The sequence below is a fragment of the Rhipicephalus microplus genome, chromosome X (genome assembly GCF_043290135.1).
Source record: "Rhipicephalus microplus isolate Deutch F79 chromosome X, USDA_Rmic, whole genome shotgun sequence".
NCBI lineage: Eukaryota > Metazoa > Arthropoda > Arachnida > Ixodida > Ixodidae > Rhipicephalus > Rhipicephalus microplus.
This window is the reverse complement of record NC_134710.1, coordinates 383,294,717-383,315,386: the sequence shown is the minus strand read 5'-3', so window position 1 is coordinate 383,315,386 and position 20,670 is coordinate 383,294,717. Positions and strand designations below refer to the sequence as shown.

Genomic DNA, 20,670 nt, shown 5'->3' with positions numbered 1-20,670 from the left:
TACAGGTTTCCAAGAGAAGAACAATTCAAAGACTTTTCAAGGACCTTGCAACAAATTTGAATAACACGATTGTAGTTTACGATAAATTTTATTGCACAAAAGAATGCATGTTCACTCACTTACTACACAGTTTCACTAGACTAGAAGTTCGGAAGCTCGGAGCAGGTCTTTCAGTTTTGTTTTTCTATTTGAGTCCTCATGCCATCAAGTTCGTCAATCTTGACTTTTACAGTCTTTTGCAAGCTATTGGATTCAACTTCGTGCTTGATGTCCCCAGTCGCTTCTGCCTTTTCAGCAAAGCCATCAGCAGAGGTCATTACATCAGCAACAACTGCTTCAAGCTTCGTTCTCTTCAGCTGCATGCATTCAACTTCCCCCATAATCAGGCGTCTCTTTGTCTGATGCATTTTCTTGGCACTTTTTCTTCTCCGATTCTAAGTGTGCACCATAGTGCAGCTTCGCTGCGGACACAGCCAATCTGAGCTCTTTTGTTATGGCGACATTTAAAATGCCACCTGCCCTTTCCACTGAGTCACATATGACGTGCCGCGAAATATACGACAAGGCATTCAAGTTCTCTACGGAAATTTGGCGGTTGACGCTAAACCCCCATTCAACACTTGCTTGTCCATGGCTAAGAACAAGGAAGAGCTTGGTTGTTTTCCATAGCTCTTTGTAGAAAAAGTGGAAGCTCAAGGGTTCGAGAAAGAACTCGTCCAGCCTGCCAACGCTCCTTTCAAAGAGGAAAAGCTCATGCTTAAGGGGAGATGCGAGTCGAAAAATCGCGTTTTTAGCGAAATTTCTCGTATTTCTGATTTTTGTTGCATTGTAATCTTCAAACCTTCTTCTTTCATCTGTGAAAATTTTAAAACTAAATTTGAACCGCAAAATGCAAAAAAATGTGTATGAAGGCATCGCGGTGGCTCAAAATTTCGTGAATTGGCGCCGATATTGGCCATCTTTGCGCGCTGCTCCCCGTCGCAGTGCCGCCCGCCATCCCGATCGGTTGGAAAAGTTGCGTCCGGCCTTCTTCTTACAGCTCCGACGACCGCCAGTTTCGTACGTGGGCAAAAAAAAATAAAAAACGAGGCCTTTTTATCACGTGGTTTGAGCGGTTTGAAACGCGCGGCACCCTAAGCCGCATCGCCATTGGCTACCGAGTCATTGTCAGCTGTGTTGGTGGCGGCCATCGGCATTTGGTCCGTCTGCTTTTCTGCGCGTCTGCGCATATTTCCGCGATGACAAGCGCGAAAAAGTGCAAGGTGAGACCGCAGAAGTTCCGAACGAAGCACAAGTTCAAGGGAAGGCGGCGTAAAGCGCCCCGAACGACGACGACGAACGAGAACGCGCCTACGTGTGCTAGGCCTGACGGCGGCATCGACGAGTGCGCGAGCGACAGTGGCTGCGATGAAGGGATTGACGCTGCGCTTTCTTTCGTCAGTGCTTCGGAAAAGAAGCTTGGCTTCATCGAAAAAGATGAAAGACAGCGCGATGAGGTTTGTGCAACGACAGTTTTGTGCGACACCCTCTTGCTGACGGCACTTGTGGCAGGTGCGGCATGCCCTGCTTGCGGTATTCAAAAACTTGCCGTTCGGGAGCCTGCAGAAAAGCGCAAGGGACTTTCCTTGCTCCTCGAACTTCATTGCGAAAACAGCGAATGCTCAGCGACTGTTCTTTCGTGCTCCTATACGTACGTCACTCCGTGTCACGGCGGACGGCAGCAGCCGAATGAGCCAACGGTACAGACAGTGGGAGCTCCCGAGATAGTTTCGCTGTAAATGTGAAGGCGGTGGTGGCTGCACGCGCTGTCGGCATTGGGCATGGGCAATTGTCCGAGATTTTGCTCCATTATTGGACTCCCAAAGCCAATGCACCACCGAGGATTTTTTTCGATAGCAAAGAAGGTGCACACCGCTGCCATGGCAGCTGTGAGTAAAAACTTGCGCCGATCCAGCGCGTTGACGAAAGAAGTAGCAGGCGAAACTGATGTGGCTGTTATGTTCGACGGCACTTGGCAGAAGAGGGGCCACAAAAGCCACAACGGGATTGGCGCAGTTATCTCCTCAGATACTGGCCTCTGCTTAGACTTCGAGGTCATATCAAATTACTACCTGACATGCAGTAGGCACAAGGATATGGGCCCAGACGAGGAAGTGTGGCAGGCATTCCATGGCCCAGTCTGTGAAAAAAATGCAGACTGTTCCTCCCATGCCATGGAAACGGAGGCTGCAATGCGCATTTGGCAGAGAACATTGACTTATGACACGCCACTGCATTTCATGACATTCTTGAGTGACGGTGACAGCAAAGCATATAGTGCAGTTGCAGAGTCAAAAGTCTGTGGTGCTGTCAATATAGAAAAAGAAGACTGCACTGATCATGTGGCCAAGAAACTTGGCACCGCGCTACGGAAGCTGCATGTGCCATTACCACAAGGGCAGAAAATGAAAGAGCCAGCCATTCAGAAGCTCCAAACATACTATCAGATTGCCATAACAAGCAACAGGGGGAGTGTACGGGATATGTACACTGCAGTATGGGCTTCGTACTTCCACTCATGCTCTACTGACAATGCTGGCAGCCACAAGTTTTGCCCTGCAGGAACAGAGTCGTGGTGCAAACATCAACGCGCTGAAGCACTTGGTGAACCTGCACCACGCCACACACCTCTCCTGACAAAAACACAGGGATTGGCTGTTTTGCCCATTTATAAGCGGCTAACGGATGAGAAGCTCCTTGCTCGATGCATCAAAGGGAAAACCCAGAACACATCGGAATCCCTGAACAGCAAAATTTGGCTACTTTGCCCCAAGACTAAGTTTGTCTCCCGAACGGTTGTCGAGACTGCCGCAGCTATGGCAATCCTGTGGTTCAACAAGGGTCATGCTACTTTCGAGCACATCCTGGAAGAGCTCAACATACTGCCATCTAGAGATCTAGTTACTTTCAGTGATTCCCGCGATGCGAGGCACATCAAGAGAATGTCCGATCGTCTGACAGCAGAAGCAAGGGCCCATCGTCGTCGTGGAGTGGAAAGGGCACGGCTAGAAGAGAGGGCTCGCAAGGACCGTGAGGGCACAACCTATGCTGCAGGACAATTCTAGTAACTTGCAGTGCTTTTCAAAGTTCTGTTGAACATTATGCCCAAAGATTATGCATTTCTAACAACTCTGTGATAAAAAAAAAAGGTTTCAAACTTTCAAAAGCGTTTTTCTCCTTATGCAGTTTTGTGTGATCTGTGCTTCTTATACACGCTAGTTCGTATACTTAGAATTGTCATACCTCTATGAAATTTTGCACATAGCATGATGAAGGCCCATAGAGTGCAAGTATCTATCCAGATTGTCAGTGCTGCTTGATTATGTTTTTCAAAAATTACATAACATTGAAAGCCCTTGGCAACTAGAGCCATAGTAAATTTTTCTATTCTATTATTGTATTTCACCTTTTTACACACAAAATTTATAGTTTTTTGCACTCTACAGTTCCAAAGGATCATAGCTATATCTGCATGCTTTATCTAAAATTTTTATAGGTCAGAATTGTTGCATAACAATGGCCATAATTTTGCAGTATCTGACCTGCAGAAAAAAAACCATGCAATCTACATGAAAATAAATGACATATTTGAAAAGAGGAGGAGGAACTCTATTAGCATGCCAATTTGTGTTAAATTGAGACTCTTATTAAAGAAAATTGTTTTTCGAGTAGCATCTCCCCTTAAACTCTTCCAGCATTCCGGTGTACTCTGCAAGTACACATTCCCGCTAACTGTCACTCAGTCTTCCTGTTATGGTCAAGATGTCTAGCACCTTTCTTAGGCCCACCAGGCACTGATCCGGCTTTAAGCACATGAGCCAGGGGTCTAGATCAGACAGGTTTCGAACCGAAGATGACTTAAGGGACTTCATTCCAGTATTTTCTTGGCCACAGCTACCAAAAATTGCTTGCACTTCCTTCTGAATTGAAATGCATCCTTTGCACTAGCTTTTGAATCCTTAAGTGCTTGTTCACACTTGGGACCAATATCCACTTTTTCAGGTGAAATGTGGTTAATGGGGTTATCAAGTTATCAACTTTCACCCTTAGCAGACTACGAACTCCTCCCAATGACGACAACACTGAGGCTTTCATGAATTTTGAAAGGAGCTTCCGCACAATACTTTCAAGATCTCTCTCAAGAAAGAAGATCATGGGTTTGTCGGATTGAAAGTCTTTAAAGAATGGCTGAATAATCAATGCAACACTGAGGGCGAAGTTCAGTTTTGCCAGTGTCAAGGAGTCGCGACAAAAGCTATGCACATTTTCAAAGGATGCACACTTCAGAAAGCTCACCTGCTTGCTTCTTGCAGACTCCAAATATTTCGTCATATCATTCCAAAGAAGCAAAGATCTCTCATTCACAATTGTGTTTTCCACCCATCAATGGGACACAAACGGCAGAGGAAATTTGTTTTGGGTAGTCAAGATTGAAAAATGATCCCTTCGTGCAGGTGAGTAATGGAGGAGTGCACTCATGCTTGACAGTAGAATGTTCATGCCCCGCTTAGAGGCTGCAATGCCTGCTTTGTAGGCATTATGATTATGGGCGGTATGGAGGCTGCACGTTCCCAAGTAGACACATTGGACTTGGTGGTCTTCTTGAAAATGAGATTGCATGTTCCTACAAAACTTGAGGTTGACATTCGGCCTGTCCATGGATATTTGAAGAATCTTGCCAAATGGCAAAAACTTCAAAGCCTTCAGTGATAAATAAGTCCTGCATATCGTCTGCTGTGGATTGATTGATTGATTGATTGATTTGTGGGGTTTAACGTCCCAAAACCACCATATGATTATGAGAGACGCCGTAGTGGAGGGCTCCGGAAATTTCAACCACCTGGGGTTCTTTAACGTGCACCCAAATCTGAGCACACGGGCCTACAACATTTCCGCCTCCATCGGAAATGCAGCCGCCGCAGCCGGGAATCGAACCCGTGACCTGCGGGTCAGCAGCCGAGTACCTTAACCACTAGACCACCGCGGCGGAGCGTCTGCTGTGGAGTGCCTCATGAAAGCGGAGGTGTAGTATCTAGTGACCACCTTTGTGCTGATTCCCAATATTGCACATGCACGTCAATTTGCTTTTCTTGCAGGAGGCCATTCATCGACTCACCAAAAAGTACGACGCAACATTCGGCCTTCTGTACCTCTTCTTGCAAGCATGACAAGAAAAATGGCTGTAGTCCATGGCACGCAACAGAGGCACATTTCTTCTCGCCGCAAGAAAATGGTTTGGCCACCTTACTGTCAGGAAACATTTGCATAAACAAGTCGCCAGTTTGTGCCAACGATCTGTACGAGCAGTGGGATGTAATTACTTTTAGTGTCCAGAAAATTTCGGCAACGGTGACGACCTCGTGCGACTTGCAGGCACTGCCAAGATCGGTCGCTTGGAATGGAGCCGAGCTAGTGGACCGCTCACTTGAGCTTGCCGTCAGGTAGGTCTGCATAGAGTTTCCAGCTGCCATTTTCACAATTTCACTGTGCTTGGTGCTTTTTGCGTGGCTTTAGAGAGCAGATTCATCCATAGAAGCGACGTCGAAGCTCTTTTTGCACAATGTGCATTTTGCACGGTGGGAGGGGGGGATACATCCAGCGGAATCCAACGCTTATAATTATCGGTGCTGAGCCAGGCGCTCTAAAACTTGCATTTCCCAGGCATTACTGCAAATTATGCCACCTGCATGCACGATCATGCGATCACAAAGCACACAGCAACCAACATGTGCAAACAAATCCCCACCAGAGCAGGAGCAAGCACCGACAAGCTACACAGCCTACAGTGTGGCCAACAGATGATACTGAGGAGGCTGGGGCTAGCGAGTGTGTGCTGCACTTTTTTTTGGCAAGTTGCTGAGGGATACCACTAAGTGAAGTTAAAAGAAAACCTTTTAAGCACTAGTAAAGTCTGCAGCACATACATGGAACTTTTTTTCCGGAGCTCAAATATCTGTAGCCTCATTGTGGCCATTAGCTTATGGCTTCTCCCCAACCGAAGCCAAAGCAAGCTAGATAAAAAAAATGCCGCAGCGGGTGCGCGCTTGCCTCCATCTTATAGGGGCGGTTTGACCGTGTCTGACTTCGCAATCGCAGTGTCGCGGGACACGATAAGCAATGGTGTTTGCCTGGCACCACACTCAACTGCTGTGAATTGAGTCGTACAATTTCACCCTGTGAAAATCCTCAATATTCAAGGGCTTTCAAGGACTCAAACGAAAACTCAGGACTTTCAAGGCCTAGAAAACAAATTTTTCAATTTCAAGGGTTTTCAAGGATTTCAAGTACCTGTGCGCACCCTGAAATTAGTAACACTGAATTTGGTCGGGAAATGTGATACAATGGGCTTTCAAGTACTCCAATACCAGTAAAATCCCCCAAAAGAAAGAAATTAGTGCCAACTTTGCGTGCATGCTATGAGCATTGTAGCAGGCCGAGTGCCGCCATCTTGAGCTAGATTTGAAGCTGTTTCCTTTGTGCTTTTGATTTCAGAAGTTCGTTCCCGGGTTGCTGATATGCCCTCAGTCGGCGTGCATTTCGAGTGCGCCGTACTGTTTCCCCCATTGGCTCACATGGCTGACGTGAGCGACGCTTATTTTTTATATTTTTCTTGCGCCTTTGCTTCCGTGGCTGTCCGATCGTGTTCCTTTGCTTTTGCACTCCTACGTGTTTCTCGACGCACCGTGCCTTTGCACTCGTACATGTTTATCGTCGAGAGGAAAAACTACTAGGCCGGTAGTTTTTCCACGTGATTTAGATGCTCGGACACTCTTGACTGAAACCGTCCTCGCAACGAGCTTCTGGGAGCGCTAAAAAGCGGGCTTAAGGGGAGACGCGGGTCGAAAAATCGCGTTTTTTTCGGAAATTTTCACTTTTTTGTTTTCAGTCGTATTAGATTCTTTAAACATTCATGTTTACCAGAAATAAATTTCAATCGGTAATTCGTGTCAGAAGTTACTGAAAAATGCGCTCAAGTAAGCCCCGGAGACCTAGAAAATCGCTGAAATCTGCCGAAATCGACGTTTTGCCGGCCCCGGTATCTCGAGGCAGCGGCACCGTGCCCCATTTGTAATCACTGAGGCGGTTAGAGTTGTCCATGCTCTCTCGAACACAGGCTCGAAAAGTCTCGTCCGGAAAGAAAAAAATACTATAAAAAATCTTTTTTGAACGCCCCTGCGTGCCGTTTGAATCGCGCGGCGCGTCACGTGGTGCCGTAGCGAGCGCGCCATTGGCTAGAGCAGTGCCCGCTTGTCCCTTCGGCCCCGCTCTGCATCGCAAGCTGAACTTCGCAAGGATTTATTCAATTAGTTACGCGATGAATCCTGCCAAAAGGCAGGTGTACAAGGTGAAAAAGTACCGGACGATAAACAAGTATGTGGGAAAACGTCGTAAAGTGCGTCGTCAGACTGCGGCAAAGGTGAACGGGCCGGAGAGGTCTAGGCCTAACCCCAGCGTCGGCAACTATCGCGACAGTGACTTCGCCGGCGGCCTCGACGCTGCCGCAAACTTCGTCAGCGCCTCACAAAAAAAACTGGAGTTTTTTGAAAAGAACCAAAGGCGTGCGCATGATGGCGTATCATCAGCAGTGCTGTGCGACATCGATGCGATGACGGCACTTGTGGGCGGAGCGGAGTGGCCGTCTTGCCGTGAACACAAACTTGTTGTTCGCGAGGTGGCAGAACGGCGCAAAGGACTGTCATCCTGTCTCGAGTTGCGGTGTGAGAACAGTGAGTGCGCGTCTGGTGTTCTCTCTTCGACACATACGTCGAGGCGTGTTGCCTCCGGCGAAGCCGCCGCAGCATCTGACGACTGCGCGGAGGTGGGACACTACGGCAACGGCAGCTCGCGCGATAGCTTCGCGGCTAATGTGAAAGCTGTTGTAGCCTCGCGTGCCATAGGCATCGGACATGACCAGCTTTCGCGGTTTTGTGCGATTGTTGGCCTAGCGAAGCCCATGCACCACAAAACCTTCCAGGCAATCAGCAAGAAGGTTCACGATGCTGCTATGAGGGCCGTGACCGAAAATTTGAACCAGGCAAGAGCCGTAACAAAGCAGGTGGTTGGTAGTAGTGACGTGGCCGTAATGTATGATGGAACTTGGCAGAAACGGGGCCATAAAAGCCACAACGGAGTCGGCGCGGCTATCTCCTTGGACACCGACCTGTGCTTAGATTTCGAAGTGCTGTCAAATTACTGCCACGCTTGCAGTCTACACAACGACATGGGCTCTGAAGAGGAAATCTGGCAGGCCTACCACAGACCTGTCTGTGAGAAGAACACCGACAGCTCCGCTCATGGCATGGAAGCTGAAGCAGCACTACGGATATGGGAGCGCACTTTGCTGTATGAGACTCCACTTCGCTTCGCAACATTTCTTAGTGATGGCGACAGCAAAGCATATAGCAGAGTTTGTGATGCCAAGGTGTACGGTGCAGGTGCCATCTGCAAGGAGGACTGCACTAATCATGTTGCGAAGCGCCTAGGCACTGGCATACGCAAATTGCCGACACCACTGCCCAGAGGTGAGAAGCTCAAGCCTGCCACCATTGAAAAGCTGCAGACATATTATCAGATCGCCATCACGGGCAATAGAGGCAACCTACGGGACATGTACACTGCCATATGGGCGTCCTACTTTCATTCTTGCTCCACTGATGGTGCTGGCAGCCACAACTTCTGCCCACCAGGCCAAGAATCGTGGTGCAAGCACAAGCGTGCTGAAGCAATGGGCGAGCCTGCACCACAGCATACACCGCTTCTGACAAAGGCACAGGGCCGGGCACTGCTGCCCATATACAAGCGCCTTTCTGACGAGAAGCTGCTGGCTCGATGCCTTCGAGGGAAAACTCAGAACGCTGCTGAGTCTCTCAACAGCAAGGTGTGGCTGCTGTGCCCTAAAACAAAGTTTGCTTCCCGAAGTGCTGTGGAGACTGCCACAGCCATTGCTGTGCTCTGGTATAACCGGGGCCATGCAAGCTTCGAGGTGGTCCTGGAGGAGCTTGGTGTTCTACCACCAGCAAGCTTGACCACCCTGGGGGACTACAGCGACAAGAGGCGCATTCAGAAGATGAATGCCTAACAGACTGCTGAGGCGAGGGCTCACCGCCGCACATTGGCCAAGAGAGCTCGCCTACAGGACTCCGCTCGGAAGGACCGCGAAGGAGTTACATACAGTGCGGGTGAATTCTAGTCACCGTGGCCAGCTCCTGGACATACTGCCTGTGCATTAGACACACTTTTGAGTGTTTGCAAGTGCGCCCTAATTAGTAAACATGTTCCAAACTTTCAAACGCGTTTTTCTCATTTTGAAATTTTTGGCCACGGTCACATTTCACTCACATAGTTTCATCCCCTTAAAATTGTCCTATTGCGATGAAACTTGGCACACACATTCTTCAAGGTGTGTAGAGTGCCGTTATCTATTCTGATTTATGATGCATAGCCATTATCAATAAAAACATACCAAGAAATGATACAAGGAACCCTGATACAAAGAAGTTTGGCAGATCTGTTCATTTTTTGTAGTAACAGCTTTTTTTTCTCGTAATTTTAACCTCTTAAATGCACACAGTAGTTCATGACAAGCATAATAAGCTATTACACAAACATCTACACAAAAGTTTTGATGTCGAAAAAGCGAGAGTAAAAATCCCTTTGTTTTGTTATTGCATGTATAATAACTTTAAAAGTAATGAGGCTACACAAAATCTGATAACAGTTTTGGAATCTACAAGAAAAAATATCTCTGTGGCTAAATTTTGGAAACCCTAACTTGAAAACTAAAGAAAAAGTGTTTTCGAGTAGCGTCTCCCCTTAAAACAAGAAGGCGCCGACTAGAAGTGAACCATCGGGACGAGAGTTTAGTAGAGTCCGTGCCCATTAGGCACCTTTACGTTTATGATATGATACGCTCAGTGTGCAGAACGATCGTACGAGCAGCAGAACAGAGAACGCATGTCATGCTCCACAAACCAAGTCGATTGAGCAAAAGGTGAAAGTGCGTCCGCTTGGTTTCGCCGAGATTTTGCAGACACGCTTGTCAGAAACGCGAAAGCTATGCAGTTCCCTGCACACCCTGCACTGTCTCAGGACGCTACATCTGCACGTGCCTGAGCGTAGGCGACGTTCAGCTGATAGTGACCTATTACACAGGGCAGCATACTGCCTAACATGCGGGCAGTTAATGATTAATGTGCAGGCAGGTAATTATTGAGAATCGAGTTCTTCTTAATTTACATGAAACCAGTGGCTTTGGTCTCACCCCTCCCCTCAACCACTTCCCATGGTAGGGCTCAAATCTTGCTTTCCACATAGGAAATTATTTTTTTAATGATTTCATGGATGGAATAAGACGCTCTGTTTAGTTTAGCAGGGAAAGAGATAGAAAACATCTAAAAAAGTTTATTAAAGATTCTTTTTACAGATTTTTGCAGCGAGTGTCAAAGCTTCAAATGTCATTTTCTCAGCTTCACATTTTTTTTCCACAGTGACAAGCCTTACGGAACTTTTCGTTATGTTTTTGTGAGCTAATTTTAATAAAAAGATAGAGAACATCTAAATAAAATTTATTAAAGATTCTTTTTACAGATTTCTGCAGTGAGTGTCAAAGCTTCAAATGTGATTTTCTCAGCTTCACGTTCTTTTTCCACAGTGACAAGCCTTACGAAACTTTTCGTTATGATTTTTTGAGCTAATTTTAATAAATGTTATATTATTGAACTCATAGGGAACCAACCTGTGGAGCTATGCCATTGTTTTTATGGCTAAGTTGAACACATAAAATTTCGTGAACAATAATGTGCGCGAATTACACTTCAAAATTATAGAGCATCGACACAATTTAAAACGTTTGTACAATGATACAGCATCAATATAAATAGCATAACTACACATAGTAGATCTTCGGCTACAGCTGCATTTAAAAGGGGACAGCCCACTTAAGATTTTTACTTATGGGTGAATTTTGATCAAACTTCCATCCTTTCTGTATTTTGACATGCTGATTTCAAATATGCAATTACTTTTTCTGTGCAAGTACTTTTCAAAATATTGAGAAATTCATGTTTTTTGCATTGACTAATTTGGAGGTCATTTTTCTCTTGTATGCTGGTAGTGATAAAAAGTCAGTGGCACATGAAAATTATGCTGTATAGACAGAGCTTGCAGTGATACAAGAATGAATGCTCTAGACTGATCTGGGCCAACTTTACAGCATGTCATACACTCCTAAGCAAAATGCTTTAGTAACACACTGGAGAAATTGCCGTATTTACTCACCTAATGAACGCACTTTTTTCTCGTAAAATCGAAGGAAAGTTCAGGGGTGCGTTTATTACACAGGGTACATTTTATGAAAACTTTTTCGGGAGGAGCAAAAACTGCGGTAATGCAAAAAAAAAGTTAGGTCGCTTAGCCTTTCACAATTAACATACACCTACACGCTTGTAAACAGCTTCTTTGTTCTACTTTACTCATCCTCAATGGTTGATGGCGCTATCTTCTGCAAGCTGTCCCCAGGCCGCCCACGCACGGCATAAAAGTGTTGTGTGGCTATCTTTTCTCGCAATAGTTTAACTTTAACCGCAACAGTGGTCTCTTCTGTGACCTCGAAGGGGGCCCAAAAGTGTGTGTGCTACAATGCACTTTGCCAATTTTGCGGCAACCTCGCACGACGACCGTGACATCACCATTAACATTGTAGCAAGTAACGAACACTGCAGCAAGCTACCCCTAAAGCTTCATAACAAACTGTCGATAACAAGATTAAGGACAAAATGCGGCCGCCACCTCGCTTTTACACGAGAAGTTTCTCTACAAGCGGATAACAAGCGAAGCGAGAATCGGTGGTGCTACCACGTTGCAGACTCGTCACGATCCTTCCTGAATGACAAGCGATGTTTTCTGGTTTTCCGGAAACTTGCGACACAATAGCGACGAATGACCCTTCGTGGCAGCACATCCTGTTGTCGTCGGTCGAAAATTGAGCGCACGTGGTTGGGCTTTTTGGTATTCACAGGAAGCAACCGCCGTATGGCACGGACAGTTTCACGACCTTCGCTCGCTATGGGCTCATCAGCAGTGATATCTCTACACTCATACGGTTTGTGAACCCCACTGTAGTGCACAGATAAAACGGGGGACATGCCACGCACAGATAGAAAGAAAAACAATAAGGCACACGGCAATGGGCGAAGGGGGGAGGGAGGGAGCGAGCCAAGGTGGCTGGAGGGGTCTGCAAAATAATAGAAAATGGAAGAGATCCAACGGGTTAAAAGTCGCTAGGTGTCGGTTAGCAGGACTGCAGCGGATAAATATAGGGGCTGCGTTTATTACGCGGGTGGAAAAAAATTCAAATTTTGGTGACTGAAGTTGTGGGTGTGTTTTCATGCGAGTGTGCTGATTAAGCGAGTAAATGTAGTGTTACTTTTTGAAAACATCTCTCATGTCATTTGATCAAATGTTAAGTCTACTGCACTCCCATTTGTCCCCTTTTCTAACAAAACAAGAATCCCTGCGACAGGACAAGTACCACCAGAGATATAGTCACTCAAAAACTACACCATGATCAAAAACGCAGTTTTGAGAAAATGAGAAAAAACATTACAGGACAAGTTAGAAATTATTATGGAAATCTCTTGAGCACTACAGTGATCGAGGATGGTAAACGGGTTCAATCAGGCAAGAATAAATATTTTACAACAATCTCGAATAAATTAGGGCACCTGAAATTTTATTTGTAAAACCCAATATTAACTTTAAAAATTATTTTTATCAATGTTCTTTAATAATATGTAACTACGTACTAGTCTTACTGCATTCGTCAATTCACCACCTTTCTTACACAAAAAAGAATTCTTGAAACTGTTTGAGTAGAACTAGAAATATTGTTGCTCTAATATGACACGATCAGAAATGCCATTTTCGGGAACCAGGTAAAAAAAATTGCCGTTTTATTGTACAGGCCCCGCCACGACAGCCCCATAGGCGCGAAAATATCATTCATGAATGTCTGGCTGTTCACACTACAGAGCATTGCATAAATTTTCAACATTTACTCTGCGCAAGTTCTCCAGAACAGTCGCACTTCACTATCAGTTTTTTTAGTGAGGGCATAGTCCTAGTCACCCGCGACTAGTTTCGCACTCCCACCACATACTTTGCACCACGCTTTGCACTGTAGGGAATCAGCGAGCAGCCCATTTAGGATCTCCAAGTGGACCATCAAATACGAAGCTGCAGTGTCCGCAGCGAAGGCCGATTTGACGCGTCGCTTGCATCGTGCAAACTGCTCTCTTTCACGCTGTCACCGATGTCGACTCAAGTCGTTCAGGCATGACCTGCTCACGAGCACTCACTTCGGCTATGTCGCTGCTCGTGATAGCTTCAGTGTGACCTCACACAAGGCTAGAGTCGGCGCAAAGAATTATGTAGTTCTCGGGAGGATCGTTTTTAGTTGCAAGTCGCGGGTCACTTGCTTATCGCTTGTAAGGCCATACGACGGGCATATGACGGTATGCCCTTATCTTGCAGACCACTATTACCTGCACCGACCGCGAGTCGCTTGTTCATGGTTGCACAGCGGCGCGATAGCGTGCCTTTGTGGAGTGCACCACAATCACCTCCATTGCCGTTATCGGGTGCTGAAAGAACGCCGCTCGCTTGCTGATCGCTTGCAGAAACCCGCGATGCCGTGCTGTTAGCACATTTTTTTCATTTTGGCCCGCCTTTGGCTGATCTGATACACCGAGCAGAACTTCTTGGTCCTCCAAGCACACTAGTCGTAGAATCGTAACCTAAGCCAAAAAAAATGGCACCTCAACTAGCCAGGTTTTCAAATACAGTTCCCCAAGCCACTCAGACAACGCCATTTTATCCAAGTGATCGGAAGTGGCCAATGACAACGTTTTACGCCTTTTTCTTTTTTTATTTGAGAGAGTTGCAAGCTCACAGTTATGCGACCGAGCCAAAGGAAAAGCCAAACACGAAAGCTTTTTATTCACGTTGCCACGTTGAAGCGGGTTGTTCGAGAGTTGCAGGCAGCTGATATGAGAGCGATTTGTCAACAATTTAAAGCGCCGAGGGAGTGCCAACGCATCTTTGATTTACTGTTACGCCGCTAATACACGAAACTTTGAAATGAAAACTTGCACACAGGTGCGCGATGGTAGAAAGAATACGAAAATAACACCTCTGAAAATTCAATTTTTCGGCAAATTTTCGGGTCCCAAGAGCCACGTCTCCCCTTATTCTGAACCAAAAAATGCCGAGTGCCTCCATGACTCGTAAGAAATGACCTAGTTACACTTCACTTATTTTCTCATAATCTGTGGACTAATCAAGATACAATAAAACTAGTTACATTGTCGAAAACAGGAGAAACACATATACACACCTAATTTCATAAAAATATCTAATAATAAAAATTCCATTTTTTAAGACCAGTATCTCCCCTTAAATAAACAAGTACACTTCGTTTCTGCTCTAATTCATTTTCTTTCTTTTTTAATATATATAGTGCATGCCTTAGGATTGCAAATTATTTCGTATGTGTTCACGAAATGCCTGCGTAACTTGTGCACGCCGTTCTCAAAGCCCCAAAATCATGAAAAAAAAAAAGTGCACAACTCGTGCGAGTAAATACGGTAGGCCCAACAGCTCCAGCTGATAATACCACAGTACGTTAAACCTTCATTTACTTTAGCGTTATGTGTAACATACAGGCACTACAAAAAAGACTACCAGTGTGACATCATGGGGGAGAGGGAGAATTTTGATTCAAACTAATCCCGTACAATATCTTTTTTTGTTACTACGGCACCGTGAAAACATTCTTCTGGCCCTACCCGTGCGCGCGCATGCACACATACACAGAAAAGAAAACGAAAAAACCTCTACCAATAATAGATTGCATACAGTGACAAATTTCACTTCAATGTCTACTACTAACATGAAAAATGACAAGAAAGCTTCAATATACTGAGGCTTAATTGACTCCAGCATCAACCACATAAGCTAGCACAATTCCTGGAGATATTGTCCTAAAAAAAAAAAGTCAATAGATAGATGCCCTACCTTGTGCTCATCAAGCTTCCTGTGGTCAAAAAAGTGGCCTACAAAGTTGATTTCGCACACCGTGCACCAGCCATCTTTCTGGCCGCCCTTTTTATTCCTGCATCAGAAATTCAGTGAACTCCTGTCACAAGTAACTCTGTTAAAAAAAATCTTTGCAAATACCAAACAACATGTAAATGTTTATTTGGCTTTCAGACTAAACGCAGAAAAAAAATATACAGTATTTACTCGTGTAGTGAGTCCACCCGTTTTTTTTTTGTTTGTTTTTTTGTTTTTTTTTTTTTTTTTTCAGAAAAGTTGACACCAATGCGGGGGAGGGGGGGCGATACGCTAGAGAAAGAAGTCAGGGGAGTTATAACAAAAATTGCACTTGACATTTTTTCATGTTTTGACCCACGAATTGCGCGACGAATCTTTTTTGTAGCCCGAAGCTCTTGTTTTCTCCCATAACGAACACCCACGGATTGGGACGCTGTGAAGTGCTGTACAGTCGCGCAATTCCCATGCTCGACCAACTTTAAAGGGGGACGTGCCTTTCGAAATGAACTTTCTAGTTTTTGGTTGGATATTGATGAAAATTGGCACAGACATTAAAAATGGCCTCACAGTGCTTACATAAAAATTTTGAGCCGATAATGCAGAAACTTAATGAGAGGCAAATCATTTTTTCATTGAAACTCGTGGAGGGTCTGGGGATTTATAAAATGATAAAAATAGTTGGCATTTACTGTACACACAGTCAACTTTATGTTGAAGTTTGCTGAAGTTGAACCATATAGCAAGATGTACCTTGAGAACTACTCAAGGTATCATGATGAAACTGCGTATTTCCTATTCAAGACACTTATGCGTATGCATGCCAAATTTTATTGCTCTAGGTCAACAAACAAATTTGCTTTTTCTCCGCCACCTCCCCCCCCCCCCCCCCTAAATTGAAGTGTAAAGTAGCCGTACTCCAACCGCCGACAGCACGCGAACTACACGCTCCACCAGCGCCATTTTGATCTTGTTGGAAAGATCGCATTTCTAGCTTTCTTTTTTTTTTTTTTCATTTTCCAGTAGACTATATGCCTCTCGCAAAAGCAAAAAAATCGAAGTCGAAATCACCCGCAGCGCGCGATTCCAATGGTTGCTTGACGCACGTGACCAAAATGGCACTTCCCGATTGGCCAAGAAAACTCGCTGGCAGTGTCTGCCATCATTTTGAAAGTGTATCGCCCTTACGAAGGTGTCGTGACTCGTATCCCTAACATGCTTGTGCTTCTCGCTATGCCCGGTGGTGTTAAAAAGTTTCGATCGCAGCATCATTTTGGCTGTTCATGAAAGGTAGAGGCAGAAAGCGCAATGGTGCTGCTACTGTGCCACGGGAGCAAGCGCCGACATTGTTTGATGACGGCGTCATAACTGAAGACTGTTCCTCGTGCGTGCGCGGCGTGGATGCTGGCCGCATGTGTACTGAAGATGTTATCAACGAAGGAGTGTGTAAGATGGCTTCCCCGGATAGCGGGCGCTCTGTGAATTATGACCGTGCCAATGCTATCGGCAATGGTGAAGTGCGCGTAGACACGGGCCTCCCTGACAGTGCAGACGATGTCGACTCCAGCCCTGTGCGGGTAGACGCTGATGTGATCGGTGCCAGTGAAGTTAGTGACACGCGCCCGCGAGACAACCACAACACTTGAGGGTCTTTTGTCGGTGTCAGCAAAAGCACGAAAAATTCAACACTTTTCGAAGTGGTGCAGCAGCGAGGCAAGATGCGAGGAAGGCAAGACTCAAAATTCACACGAAAACCTTCAATCCGTGATTTGGAGTTTGATATCAAAGGAGCAGCATGCTTCTGTTTTTGCTGTGCAAGCTGCTGTTGCAGAAGCTGTGCTGTGCTTCAACAAGGGCAATGTCAATGCATTTGCTGTAATTCTAGAGCAGCTGGACATCACGATATTCAGCAGCACATCCCTGAGGGCTAGGGAGAACGACTGTGGTCAGAATGTCAATGATCCCACTGGGGACTGCCGATTTGGAGCAATTTTCGGAGCAGTCAAATTTTAGTTTTGGAGCACTTTGGAGCAGTAAAATATTAGTTTTGGAGCACTTTGGAGCATTTTGGAGCAAATAGTTTTGTAATTAGGCCCACCTAGGAGCAGTAAAATTTAGTTTCGCATCACCGAGACTCTACTGTAAAGTTTAGATGAATGCCTCTCAAATTCGTTTATAATGCGGTGGGCTCACAAAGAGCCTGGAATGGACTGGCCTGCATTTTTGTCGACGCGGCCAGATCTCGCACACACATTTAGATTTTCGAGAGAGTCTCTGGCGACCCTACACAAGGAAGAAACGGTCGCAATCCAGGAGTATCCCGGACAATGCGAGAGACTTCGCAAGTATGTGATGATGATAACACTAATACATGGAGTTTTCTCCTGGTGACGGAATATAGCCCAACACTGTTTTTGTGGACTCCGCGACCAGCTTAGAGATGGTCAATTAAAATTTTTAATCGATTAAATCCTTAACCCTTAATCGATTTAAGTAGAATGTTGCTTGCTTTCAGTAGAATGTTTTAATCGATTAATCGACATTTTTTGTGGGTGCTTTAAAACCGATATCTCTTTGTTTGAGAGGCATCGTTTGCTTTTTACATGGACCCAAATCTTTTTATCAGGCGCGCGGACGATCGAAAATTCTGACTTTCGAAGGTGTCGACGATGGGTCCCTTGTGTCCAGTGTGCGAAAATTCCCACTTTCGCACATTGGACACAAGGGGCCCGTCCTCGTTAGTTGATGTCACGGATTCCAGCACCTGTTGCCGTCATCCTTGGGCTATTCGGCAGCAGATTGTATTTACTCGAAGCCTGCCTACTCGAGCTCATCGAAACCGGAGGCGCGTTCGGCGACGACACTGGTTGGAAAGTCGCAGCTGAAACATGCAGTGTGGAGGAGGGTGAGGAAATCCTGAGAAAGGTAAAAGAGAGATGAGGAGGAAGAGGAATTAAATAAGACGCTCGTTCTCGTAAACACGGTATCTTTTTCCGGTTTGTCGGTTAGATATAGTGGAAGCCCTACATAATACTATAATTGCAGACTGACATTATCTTTTCTTTGAGGTCACCTTTACAGAGATTACACTGAAACATGCTGGCCTCAAACAGACCATCGGCACAGGCAACTGCGGGAAATAGAGTGACTCGAGTTTCCGCCTCCCGGCTAGAGTAAATAGCAACTGCGCCAGTATACTCCGCAGGTTTCGTCTGATCGTTGTCTTAACACGGGGCCACTCGCACCTTTTCAATCGTGCATACAGCCTGAACTGTGAGCGCTATCTAGTGTATGAGACATTACAACATAAATTTCACGACTGTCCTGTTTTCTTCTCACAGCAGAAGACGGGGGGCCTCTAGCTGAAAGCTGAATATCTCTCTAAATATGTGACCATACAGTATTACTTAATGCTACAAGGTCACTTCTTCAATAGAAATGCACTGAATGCTAGACGTTCGGTAAACCGACATGTAAAGTTGTGGATTAAATATATACAAAGGGTCTTTAAGACCCTTTTCACAATTCGCGAGTGCGTATTCCTGCGCTACATTTTCTCTCAACTAATGACAGCAACTTTCATGCTTCAGGTGGAGACGAGCTCGTAGTTGCACGTGCTGTCTATTATGCGTGTTCATGTCAAGAAAGCCGAGCCTAGATTTTCTACGTCCCAGCGCAAGCAAACCGCGCCTGAACACTGTTTGAAGAAGTGACAAGCTGCCATTAATTAGGCTAACTACATCGCAGGAAAGCTAGCTGAACAATTGTGAAAATGGTATATAACCACTAAGACGGACAATTGGGCTGGTTGGTATACAGCATAATAAAAGATGGTTACTAGCAACCTTGTCCTCTTTACGGTAGCACACGTGTCTTATTATGTATATACGGATTACCTAATCCTCTCCCCATCATCACATTTCATCACTCTTTTTCTTCCATTGCAATTTTTCCCTATTCAAGACACTTATGAGTATGCATGCCCAATTTCATTGCTCTAGGTCAACAAACAAAAAAGTTTTTTTTTTTTTTTTTTAACGCTACCTTGCCCCTTAAATGGCAGTTTCGTGACTGGAAAAAGTATTGAGGGTCTATAGCACCATGGAAAGAGCCTAAATTTTGAACTGAATGTCACCTGCCCTTCTCTACGTGAATGCCACACTCCAAAATGGAACTGACATACAATACCCCTATAATTCTACAGGATCCTAAAAAGGCTATGCTAAGACTGACAAAAAATAAATTCATAGCCCCAAAAAGGTAAAACCAGGGAATGTAATGCATCCGATAAAACCGGGTTTCCCTGCATTGTGTGGTGAACCCTAATAGTCCTAACTATGGTTCATTAGACCAATTTTTTTTTTTTTATCAGCATAATCTACACCCCAGAAAAAAACGACCTTGCATGGTTCTTTTGCGGCAGTCTTTAGTCGCGTTGTCCAGAACCATCGAATTTTAGTGCTGATTTGAACATTTCTGACATTACTCCTTCAAATTACAGTTTCTGGCAGTCTAAATTTTATTATATGAAACTTGCACAGTACTTAGCCGTGGGCACAATTGATGTGGCAAGAAAAATTAAGCCACTGATTACCCTTGCTCTTGTCGGGCCTTTTGAGCAACCCGGCCTCCAGTCTGCCCCTTGGCGACAGCTCCTTTGGTGGTACTTTTGGTGCCTGAAGCCTTCGACCCTGATGGCTTGGCAATCAGCTTGGCAGCTGCACCAGTCGATGTAGAAGCGCCTTCTCCGCTTCCCTGAAAAATAAGCAACACTGTTTACACCTCTTACTCAGTAAAGGTCACGTTTCAATGCTCCAGGCACCTTAAAAAAAATTAAGTTGAGCATAAAGGGGTTGTGAAAAAAAAAAAAGCTGCCCGATTGTAATTTTCCCTACTTCATTATGGGGGGAGGCTACACTTTGTGGGCAACTTTTTATATATGCATATATATAAACAAAATTTTCACAATATGTATATTTGAATCTGCAGATTCTATATATGTATATATATAAACAAAATTTTCACAATATGTATATTCAAATCTGCAGATTCTAAAAATGTAATTACTTTTTTGATAGGTCAAGCAGTTTCCAAGATACTCCACAATCAATGTATAACTTGAGTTCTTCGTTTGAAACCTATTTAGCATCTAAGCAGAAAGCACCAAAACACTGTAGAAACAATGTAGGATGTTCAAGGAGAGCCATGTGCTATAAATCCTTTCGCTAGGCCAATTTCAACAAGAGTTTGAGGACATCAATGTTCATAAAAAAAAGCCTTTACCTGTCACACATGTGACCCAATTTAAAAAATTTTCATCTGTATATTTCCTTCAAAATAGGCATACTGCAAGCATTTATTTTTCTGGCAAAAAAAAAATTATGCTGATCGCTCGAATGGAACAAAAGGTATTTTCCCTCCAACTTGGCAAATGTGCCAAGTTTGCTGTTTAAGAAAACGAGAAAAAACATTTCAAAACACTTTCATTGAAAAGGTATTAATAAGATCTTATGAAAATGCACC

At 44.9% G+C, this 20,670-nt stretch overlaps 1 protein-coding gene and 1 pseudogene across 2 annotated transcripts in view; one reads left to right on the top strand and one right to left on the bottom strand.

Annotated features, from left to right (window-relative positions):
• Nucleotides 1–20,670, bottom strand: part of LOC119161035 (uncharacterized) — a 119,215-nt gene that overhangs the window by 73,466 nt on the left and 25,079 nt on the right. For both annotated transcript variants that reach the window (XM_075880056.1, XM_037413356.2), the window contains exons 5-6: nucleotides 19,742–19,902; nucleotides 15,112–15,208 (exon numbers count right to left, since the gene is read on the bottom strand). In XM_075880056.1, coding sequence (XP_075736171.1) covers nucleotides 15,112–15,208; nucleotides 19,742–19,902 — 258 coding nt within the window. The remainder of the gene's footprint in view (nucleotides 1–15,111; nucleotides 15,209–19,741; nucleotides 19,903–20,670) is intronic.
• LOC119180063 (uncharacterized) lies at nucleotides 7,228–9,516 on the top strand (annotated as a pseudogene).